Below are 10,793 nucleotides of genomic sequence, written 5' to 3' on the forward strand. Positions count from 1 at the left end.
ATAGCGTTCTTCTGACTGAAAAAAGCGATTTGGGTGTGTGAACGCCGCCTAAGGTGTGCGGTTAACAAACGTTTATGGGAACACGAACTTGGGTTCAGCAGGATAATCTTCACAAACGTTAATCACTTTGATGCCTTTTGTTGTTGCTGCAAGCTTCACCTCCATCTGAAGGATTCATTGTCGTCCCGTGTTGTCAAACAGCTGAGCTCCTGTCTGACGGCACTGATCAAGACAGAGCGGGAGGTGGAGGTGAGGAGGGCTGCTGTCCACGTCATCGTCCTGCTGCTCCGAGGCCTCAGCGACAAAGCCACCCAGGTACACGCACGCACGCACGTGCGCACGCTCGCACACGCACGCACACACACATGCGCGCACACACACCCACACACACACACACACACTCGAATTTGCATAAACACCCACATTTCCACAACCGCGGACACACACACAGTACAAACAAGTGAGTATTTACTGAGTGCGTTGAGGAAGACTGCTGCCCTGAACTTCAACTTTGGGGCAAGAATGAGCAGGGCAGTGATTTTCCCTTTGACCTCCAGGTAAACATGGGTCAGGGCAGGGTCAGGGGTCAGTGAGGACTATTCTCAAGCTGTTTGTCCTTCCTGCCAGCTTCACAAAGCCCACCTATACTGACCTATCAGTGCAGTGAAACAAGCAGCCATAGCAGACAGTCCTCGTGTCTGAATGATTCACAGTTGCTAGTTTTCCACCAGGAGACGAAGAGGGAACACATGCTTTCAAATCCTTTCTAAGCCTCTTTGAAAGAAAGTAGAAAGGTGCATATTCAAGGATGGAGATTGGTGACGTCACATTGATTTCCAAAGCTGCAGAGACACACATTAGTTATTAGCCAGGTGAATTATGATGTGTCGGAGGAGAAGCTGGATGGAAGCAGCACATTTTGATACAGTTCTCCTCCATATTGCAAAAAATTGTTCGACACTCTCTATTAGTGATACTCAACTTGCGGCCCGCGGGCGCCCCCTGTGTGGCCCGCAATGGATCCAATCGTCAACATTGTCAAAATCGCACAAATCTCCAGTTCTCAAACGTTATTGATACACAACATCACGTCCTCAGGTCATGAGGTATTCAGGTTGTGTTTTTAACTAATGCACTTTATTATTTGAGTTAAAGTAGTCACAGTGTTTCTTATTCTGAATTGTAGTTTATGGTTTATTTACAGAACATTTATGGACAGTGAATTGAGGCATTGGAACAGATATGGTGGTACGCCACAAATAGATTTTGACCGCCACATATTAATTTCAACTAGTTGAATGGAAACTCCTCCTTTCGGGCTTGTATAGGTATTCTCACTGTGCACTTATTGGTACACGTACTGGTTTTAACATCAGTACATGCGTGTGGAGGACTGGATGCATGTTGGTAAGTTGGTACTTGTTGCGTGTTAACTGCCATTGTATCAACAAGGTTGCAAGTAGGGATGTTCATCAATTATCGAAAATCGATAATTGATCGTTAAGGATTGGAATCGATCCTGTGGCATTTGGATCGATTTTTTAATTATTAAAAAAAAAAAAAAGTTTGGGTGGACTAGGTTTGGGTGGAATTCGTTCCTCCTCGCCCCACTCCATTGCACAGCCGACTAACGTGAGGTGGAGCTTCATAGTCTCTAGTTTTCTGGCTGGGCACGGGCCTTTGTGCCAACAAAACTGTTTTAAACATGGGAAATTCACACCGGCATGCGCCGGGGACAGCAGAGTTGGAGAGGAGACACATTGAAATAAAGAGTTCATTGAGGAGAACACGTTGTCTTTCGTATTTTCTGCCATAGGCATTCATTTTGTAAAAAAAAAAAAAAAATTAAAAATTTTCTAAGTATTAACTCATTCAGTGCCAGCCACTTTTGGAGAACGGATGCTCCCAGTGCCAGAGTTTTCAGAGCGTTTTCAGTGATTTCTCGAGGCCCACAGAATATTGTGTGATATTACTATGTAAACACCGAACACGCACAAGAACGAGCTGGCTCTATTGTATCATCAGCAAAAAAAAGTTTATTGATACCATTTTCCGTTCTTTAGTTATGAGCCGGAGAAGATAGGTTGTTTTCAGCGTTTTCAGGCTTTTCAAATTATTAGCTGAGATAATCCGCCTTTTGTGAAATGCAGCATTTCAAGCACATTCACTGAGTCTGAAGATAATATTTTCTGATGTAGTGACGTAGTTGTTGTGTGATGCCCTGCGTGCACCACCCCCCTCCCCCCCTCCCCCCGTAAACTCCTCCCCACACTGCACACAGCCTCACGCAACCATTATATTTTCGGAGTGCTGCGTTTGTGTGCTGCTGTCGGCTCTCAGCGCCACAGCAGGGAAGAGCCAACCCGGATTGCTGAATGGTTTGGCGTCAGGGGCTGCTTTCCTGGCTGCTAATCGGTTGGAGAAACTATACAGACAGACAGACAGACAGACAGGGACAGAGGGGCTCAGTTGTGAGCGCGGATTGACTCCTGTTCGGAGCCAATGTCAGCTCCCGCGACAGAGCAAATGGCTCTGGGAGCATGCATCGGGTTGTCTTTGATCCACGGCTTTTAGGCTGTTTCTCGGACCTGTCTCTAATCTGGACTGCACCGAGCAAGCACTGTCGCCACCTAATGAGTCCGTAAAATAGGTTATACACCTCCAATAGCTACTATAGTTGTACAGGAGCTGCGGAAGGCTTTGATCGACGTCCCACCGTCAAAAAACGCATTGGACGTCGAAGGACGTCCGTGGCATTCTACGTCACTATTTAATTGGACGTCGAAGGACGTCCATGGCATTCAATGAGTTAATATGATCGATAATCGATAATTGATCGTTAATTTTCACCAATTATCGATTTTGGAAATTTTTCAAAATGAACATCCCTAGTTGCAAGGCCAAAGGGTCAGAGTTGTTCTACTGTATGTTACCATGGTTGAAGTTAAAAGAAGTCAGTCTTGACTTTGGGGGAATGGCTCCATGTGTCCATATCTATCCCCCTCTCTTCTCAGGCTCAAAGCATGTGGCAGAGTGTGGGTCTGTTTTGAGAGCCTGTTCTGTTGTTACATGAAGATCCTGACAACTCCTGTAATCTAGTCCCTCTGCTCACCACCATGAGAATAGACTCAATGGCAGCTTCTCACCGAGGGCTGGAAGGAGACTGGAGTCAGAAGAACAGCCTGGTCTCTCTCTCTCACTGCCTCACTCACTGTGACAACTATGTTTACAATAGGCCTTGCTTATTGGTGACGTCTGGGCTCAAGTGTTGTTCTTAGATAAACCTCCACAGTTCCTTGGCCTGCATGTATCAGACCTGCTCAAATAGGAGTGTTGGTTCAGGATCACTGACTGGATCTCGTTGGCCATCTTACAGGTGATCATGTGGTCAGTGGGTAGAGCATGGAGGAGACAGGTGATGATGTGGTCAGTAGGTAGAGCATGGAGGAGACATGTGATGATGTGGTCAGTAGGTAGAGCATGGAGGAGACAGGTGATGATGTGGTCAGTAGGTAGAGCATGGAGGAGACAGGTGATGGTGTGGTCAGTGAGTAGAGCATGGAGGAGACAGGTGATGATGAGGTCAGTGGGTAGAACATGGATGAGACAGGTGATGATGTGGTCAGTGAGTAGAGCATGGAGGAGACAGGTGATGATGAGGTCAGTGGGTAGAACATGGAGGAGACAGGTGATGATGTGGTCAGTGGGTAGAGCATGGAGGAGACAGGTGATGATGTGGTCAGTGGGTAGAGCATGGAGGAGACAGGTGATGATGTGGTCAGTGGGTAGAGCATGGAGGAGACAGGTGATGATGAGGTCAGTGGGTAGAACATGGAGGAGACAGGTGATGATGTGGTCAGTGAGTAGAGCATGGAGGAGACAGGTGATGATGTGGTCAGTGGGTAGAGCATGGAGGAGACAGGTGATGATGTGGTCAGTGGGTAGAGCATGGAGGAGACAGGTGATGATGAGGTCAGTGGGTAGAACATGGAGGAGACAGGTGATGATGTGGTCAGTGAGTAGAGCATGGAGGAGACAGGTGATGATGTGGTCAGTGAGTAGAGCATGGAGGAGACAGGTGATGATGTGGTCAGTGGGTAGAGCATGGAGGAGACAGGTGATGATGGGGTCAGTAGGTAGAGCATGGAGGAGACAGGTGATGATGGGGTCAGTAGGTAGAGCATGGAGGAGACAGGTGATGATGTGGTCAGTAGGTAGAGCATGGAGGAGACAGGTGATGATGTGGTCAGTGAGTAGAGCATGGAGGAGAGACAGGTGATGATGTGGTCAGTGAGTAGAGCATGGAGGAGAGACAGGTGATGATGTGGTCAGTGAGTAGAGCATGGAGGAGACAGGGGATGATGTGGTCAGTGGGTAGAGCATGGAGGAGACAGGGGATGATGTGGTCAGTGGGTAGAGCATGGAGGAGACAGGTGATGATGTGGTCAGTAGGTAGAGCATGGAGGAGACATGTGATGATGTGGTCAGTAGGTAGAGCATGGAGGAGACATGTGATGATGTGGTCAGTGGGTAGAGCATGGAGGAGAGACAGGTGATGATGTGGTCAGTAGGTAGAGCATGGAGGAGACATGTGATGATGTGGTCAGTAGGTAGAGCATGGAGGAGACATGTGATGATGTGGTCAGTGGGTAGAGCATGGAGGAGAGACAGGTGATGATGTGGTCAGTAGGTAGAGCATGGAGGAGACAGGTGATGATGTGGTCAGTGGGTAGAGCATGGAGGAGACAGGTGATGATGTGGTCAGTGGGTAGAGCATGGAGGAGACAGGTGATGATGTGGTCAGTGGGTAGAGCATGGAGGAGACAGGTGATGATGGGGTCAGTAGGTAGAGCATGGAGGAGACAGGTGATGATGTGGTCAGTAGGTAGAGCATGGAGGAGACAGGTGATGATGTGGTCAGTAGGTAGAGCATGGAGGAGACAGGTGATGATGTGGTCAGTAGGTAGAGCATGGAGGAGACAGGTGATGATGTGGTCAGTAGGTAGAGCATGGAGGAGACAGGTGATGATGTGGTCAGTAGGTAGAGCATGGAGGAGACAGGTGATGATGTGGTCAGTGAGTAGAGCATGGAGGAGACAGGTGATGATGTGGTCAGTAGGTAGAGCATGGAGGAGACAGGTGATGGTGTGGTCAGTAGGTAGAGCATGGAGGAGACAGGTGATGATGTGGTCAGTAGGTAGAGCATGGAGGAGACAGGTGATGATGTGGTCAGTGAGTAGAGCATGGAGGAGACAGGTGATGATGTGGTCAGTAGGTAGAGCATGGAGGAGACAGGTGATGATGTGGTCAGTGGGTAGAGCATGGAGGAGACAGGTGATGATGTGGTCAGTAGGTAGAGCATGGAGGAGACAGGTGATGATGTGGTCAGTGAGTAGAGCATGGAGGAGACAGGTGATGATGTGGTCAGTAGGTAGAGCATGGAGGAGACAGGTGATGATGTGGTCAGTAGGTAGAGCATGGAGGAGACATGTGATGATGTGGTCAGTGAGAGCATGGAGGAGACAGGTGATGATGTGGTCAGTGGGTAGAGCATGGAGGAGACAGGTGATGATGTGGTCAGTGGGTAGAGCATGGAGGAGAGACAGGTGATGATGTGGTCAGTAGGTAGAGCATGGAGGAGACAGGTGATGGTGTGGTCAGTGAGTAGAGCATGGAGGAGACAGGTGATGATGTGGTCAGTAGGTAGAACATGGAGGAGACAGGTGATGATGTGGTCAGTGAGAGCAGTGTGAATATGATGCACTCAGGGCACTTTGGGTCAAAGTGACCTAATGCCATAGTGTAATGATGACACACTTGATTTTTGGAGTACAATTGTAAAAAGTGTAGGTCCTGCTTTAAGAATGATAATTAAGATTCAATGTGTGGATGAGTGAAGGGGAAAAGACCATAAAAGCAATATACACATTTCTCTGAACATGTGACATAACTTACGTAACATAACTTTGTTATGATTTTAAAATCAATGCACACCTAGGAGGGGATGGGGGGGAGCAGTAAGGTTACCATGCTACATACAGTAAGGTACCTATTTCACTTCCTTGTCATTGTTTCTTTAACAAGTGCAAACCTGTAAGACCATGGTGCCACTCCCCCTATGGCCCCTGCTAGTGTCCTCTAGAGAGAGAGTGGCGTCAGCGGAGGACCAAAATGTGAGACTCATTAGCCAATGAACAGCCAGGAATGGGTCTCGCGCTACTTTTGCATGCTAAAATAAAGCTGATAATGTACAATTTGATTCAAGGGATGATTCAAGATTCAAGATTTTTATTGTCACTCCATGGTACAAGTATCACGTGTGAAATTCTTGTGCTGTGGACTCCGTTTACAACATAGTACAAATATAACAGGGCATATGAGTGCAAAAACAACAAGAGACACAAATTATAAACAAAACGAAATTACTCTAAAAAAAACCTATTTCCTACGAAGTTCACGGAGCTCGCTCAGCTGGTCGCCTCCTCTCCTGGCGCCCACTACTCACGGATGAAAAACCCTTTCAAAGTACAACACAAACTGTCTATTTTGCTGCAACTCGACAGTGCTGCTTTTTTTACTCAAGAGTTCCACTTTCTACTTCCTGGAAAAAAACTGGTCCATTGGAATGAATGGAGATGTCGGAACTCTTCTATTATACGGCTCTGGCCCCTGCCAACTACCCCCCTCACCATCACCCATATCCCCCTAGCCACTAATCCTACCTACCTCCCACCCCCCCCCCCCCCCTATCCCTAGCTATTTAACCACTATGAAAAATGTCACCGATTATTATCAACTGTTCATCCTAGAACAAACCCGATGAATATACTGTAGCTCTTACACCCATTAGATTAAGACATGTTACTTCTCTTTATGTTGGAACCGAACTGAAACATTGAAGAGAGCAAGTGAAAATCAAACTGCACTTAAAAGACGTAGCGCAACAGAAACAACACTGTGGGGTGTGTTAGGTGCGGCGTGCGACGTGGCTCTCCTGCTGCTCTGCTACGAGTGGACTGGGCTGTGGAGCAGCTGGTCCCGGGTCAGGTCAGGTCCTGTCATTAGCTGCACAGCTGGAGCCGGGCAGCGCCACACCAGCTGCACAGCATAATGACACACACCACCGACATGAGAAGTGACAGGCAGGGGAGACCCTACAGCTGACCAGACTCCAGCAGCTCAGGCCAAAGGGTGGGAGGCAGTTAGGACTACCAGATCACGGTTGAAGGAGGACGTGGAGTATCCGTGGGTAGTTGGTTATTATTTTTTCTCTCTGTGTTGCATTTCCACTCTTTAATATTAGATTAATACAGAACAGATTAGTAGTGCGTTGTTTATCGTATCTTCTTTACTAAGCATAGTTCAACCTTGTTCTTATACTGCACAGCGCACATTTATAGTTTCTTAACTTTTACAGAGCTCAACAGTCACATGACATTTCTTGCCCCGGAAGTCATTTTCTCCATAGACATTTCAAAATAAACGTTAATAAAGTTTTAAGGCTGGAAGGAAGCCGACCCGTGACCTACTGAATCATGAGTGACCATAAAACACTTCAGTTGGAGCAAAAACAAAAGACGAGGAAAATTTGTTTTTTCCCCCCGATGTCATTTTTTATTTTTGCTCCAACTGAATACTCTAGCCGCTCTCTCCCTCTGTACATCTTTCTCCTCGTCTCGTCTCCAGGTTCTGCGGGATGTTCTGCTGGACCTGTACCGGGCCCTGAAGTGGGTGGTTCGGTCGGACCGGGACGATGTCGCGGTGCTCCACGCCCAGCTGGCACTGGAGGAGCTGGACGACATCATGAAGAGGTTCATCTTCCCCCAGCAGAAGCTGGAGAAGAAGATTGTGGTTCTGCCATAGACCTCAAACGTGTATTTCTACAAGGTTTTCATAGTCCCTGCAGTCGGCATGTGTTTAGATGTGTTGAGTGCGGGGGACACTTATTGGAATTATGACTACCGGTATTTATTTTTATATGCTCTGCTTATAGGGAATGTCAGTTCTGCCTCTGCACCCATATGGATTTTACCCAGAGGAGCCTTCAGCAATCTGGGGCAATGGGTTAAAAAAGACAGCGATTACCACGTATGGTAATATGAAAGTAACAGACACACTCAGAATTAGATTATTTTTTATTATTAATTCAAATTAATCATGTTCAAAATAAAATAGGACCTCCTGGCTGCCAGAGTCTGCTGGCCGATAGCTGGACTACTCTGCGCGTCAGGGTTCGTATGGTCATGGAAAACCTGGAAAAATCATGGAAATTTCAAATACAATTTCCAGGTCTTGGAAAAATCATGGAAAAAATGAAATCCCCCAAAGTTTTGGAAAAGTAATGGAAATTTGTTTAATAAATATTGTCATGGTGTTCATTTAGGCTGAGTTTTAAATAATTTGTGTGCTTTTAAAATAAATGATGTAACGTTACATATATGTGACAGCAGGGTAGTTAGTGTGTGGGAGGTTGCTTCTGGCACTCAATATTAGGGGTGGGTAATATATTGATTATCAATATTGTGCTATGAGAGTACATATGTCTTAGATGTTGAATATGGTGATACGGCATAAATGTTGTCTTTTCCTGGTTTTAAAGGCTGCATTACAGTAAATGAAGTGTAGGCTAGTGACATTTTTAAAAAGTAATGGAAATCCATTGGTCAAAATGTGTATGAAGCCTGGTGCATGTAAACCTAGCCAGACAGAGTGTATGAACCCTGGTGCATGTAAACCTAGTGTATGAACCCTGGTGCATGTAAACCTAGTGTATGAACCCTGGTGCATGTAAACCTAGTGTATGAACCCTGGTGCATGTAAACCTAGCCAGACAGAGTGTATGAACCCTGGTGCATGTAAACCTAGTGTATGAACCCTGGTGCATGTAAACCTAGTGTATGAACCCTGGTGCATGTAAACCTAGTGTATGAACCCTGGTGCATGTAAACCTAGTGTATGAACCCTGGTGCATGTAAACCTAGTGTATGAACCCTGGTGCATGTAAACCTAGTGTATGAACCCTGGTGCATGTAAACCTAGTGTATGAACCCTGGTGCATGTAAACCTAGTGTATGAACCCTGGTGCATGTAAACCTAGTGTATGAACCCTGGTGCATGTAAACCTAGTGTATGAACCCTGGTGCATGTAAACCTAGTGTATGAACCCTGGTGCATGTAAACCTAGCCAGACAGAGTGTATGAACCCTGGTGCATGTAAACCTAGCCAGACAGAGCAGCCTGATAAACCAGCCGGTCACGTGAGCTCACATTTCATTTGGTTCTACCAGACCGTCTGGCCTCAAGCCCTGGGAGGGCTTCTGCAGACACTTACAAAGCGTACGAGCCAATCAGCGACCCGCCTCGTAGTTGACATCGTAACCGACCAATCAGGAACGCCGCTAGCGAAACAATAATGGCTGCCTCCGTGCCTGTCCGCCTCGAGGACTAACGTCAACGTTCGTCGAGTTTAAACAGCCATAAAGTGCAGTCATTCATTGCAGAAATAGACTCAATAACGACAATTAAACAAGTACAGGAGTATCACCGCAACAGTTGAGTTTCTCGGCGGAAACGTTTCTGCCGTTTTCCCGAGTGGATTTGGGTTTGACTGGATCCAACGCTGATTGGCTGAAGGAGTTGTCTGTCAAGGCAAATACACCCGCCCAACTTCCGCCCACTGCAAACACTGTGAAAGCTTAAAGGAACACTCCGCCCATTTTCAACCAGCTTTGTATCATTAGAACATCAGTAGTATATCAGAAAACTGTAAACGGTTTTGAAGCCTGTCATTTAATTTGACAGTTATTGAGTGTTAAAGTGTGGACCAGTGACATCACTGGTCCACACACTAACTCAAATTAATAACTCATTAACTCAAATCAACTCTCAATAACTGTCAAACTAGATGAATGATGAATAGTTTGACAGTTATTGAGAGTTGATTTGAGTTAATGAGTTATTAATTTGAGTTAGTGTGGACCACTTTAACTCTCAATAACTGTCAAATTAAATGACAGACTTCAAAACAGTTTACAGTTTTCTGATATACTACGGTACTGATGTTCTAATGATACAAAGCTGGTTGAAAATGGGCGGAGTGTTCCTTTAAGGCCAGACGGTCTGGTAGAACCAAATGAAATGTGAGCGGCTGGTTTACCAGGGCTACTACAGACGGAGTCCATCAGGGGGTTGAACTGAGTCAAGCTCAAACGTGACAAAGAGAACTGTGGAGAGGCTTCCACTCACTTTAGGGTAAAACATTCCTCCTTTTGTCCCGAGTCGCCCCTCTCAGCCACTGAGCAATATGTTCCGTGCACCCAGACATGACCCTCTCCATCTCTCTCAGCCTATGTGAACGTAAGCAGGCAAACAGTGAGGGTCTCACCACTGTTTGCAGTCCATAGATCTCTCCCCCGATGTGGACTCAACGTATCATTTACAAACGGACGGCTCTTCCATCACAATGGCAGATTTAGGCCTTTTTCCGGAGTGGAGTCACCAAACTCTCTCTCTCTTAAATCACACTTATGTTTGCCCCTAGACTAGAGGTTATGTGCCCCCCCCCCTCAAATATCTTGCAAGGAGATTTGTAACGATACCAACAAGCCACTTTGTAACGATACCAACGAGCCACGTTGAAGAAATGTCCACATGTTTGCTGTCATGTAAATTAATGCTCTGCAAAGAGTGTGTATTTCTGTCAGAAGAAAATGAAAGATGGCTACCTTCCTTCCCAGGAAAATAGGTTGAAATGCCTTTTCTGTTCAAATGGCTCGTGTGTGTGCCAGTGTGTA

The 10,793-nt window shown here is 46.3% G+C and overlaps 1 protein-coding gene across 1 annotated transcript in view; it reads left to right on the plus strand.

Annotated features, from left to right (window-relative positions):
- tango6 (transport and golgi organization 6 homolog) overlaps window positions 1–8,359 on the plus strand; it is a 49,078-nt gene extending 40,719 nt beyond the window's left edge. Inside the window, exons 17-18 of the mRNA XM_083654348.1 lie at window positions 202–315; window positions 7,687–8,359. Coding sequence (XP_083510474.1) covers window positions 202–315; window positions 7,687–7,863 — 291 coding nt within the window. The 3' untranslated portion in view covers window positions 7,864–8,359. The remainder of the gene's footprint in view (window positions 1–201; window positions 316–7,686) is intronic.
- Window positions 8,360–10,793: the final 2,434 nt, after the last annotated feature.

This window comes from Poromitra crassiceps, assembly GCF_964638095.1.
Source record: "Poromitra crassiceps genome assembly, chromosome: 18".
Taxonomy (NCBI): domain Eukaryota; kingdom Metazoa; phylum Chordata; class Actinopteri; order Beryciformes; family Melamphaidae; genus Poromitra; species Poromitra crassiceps.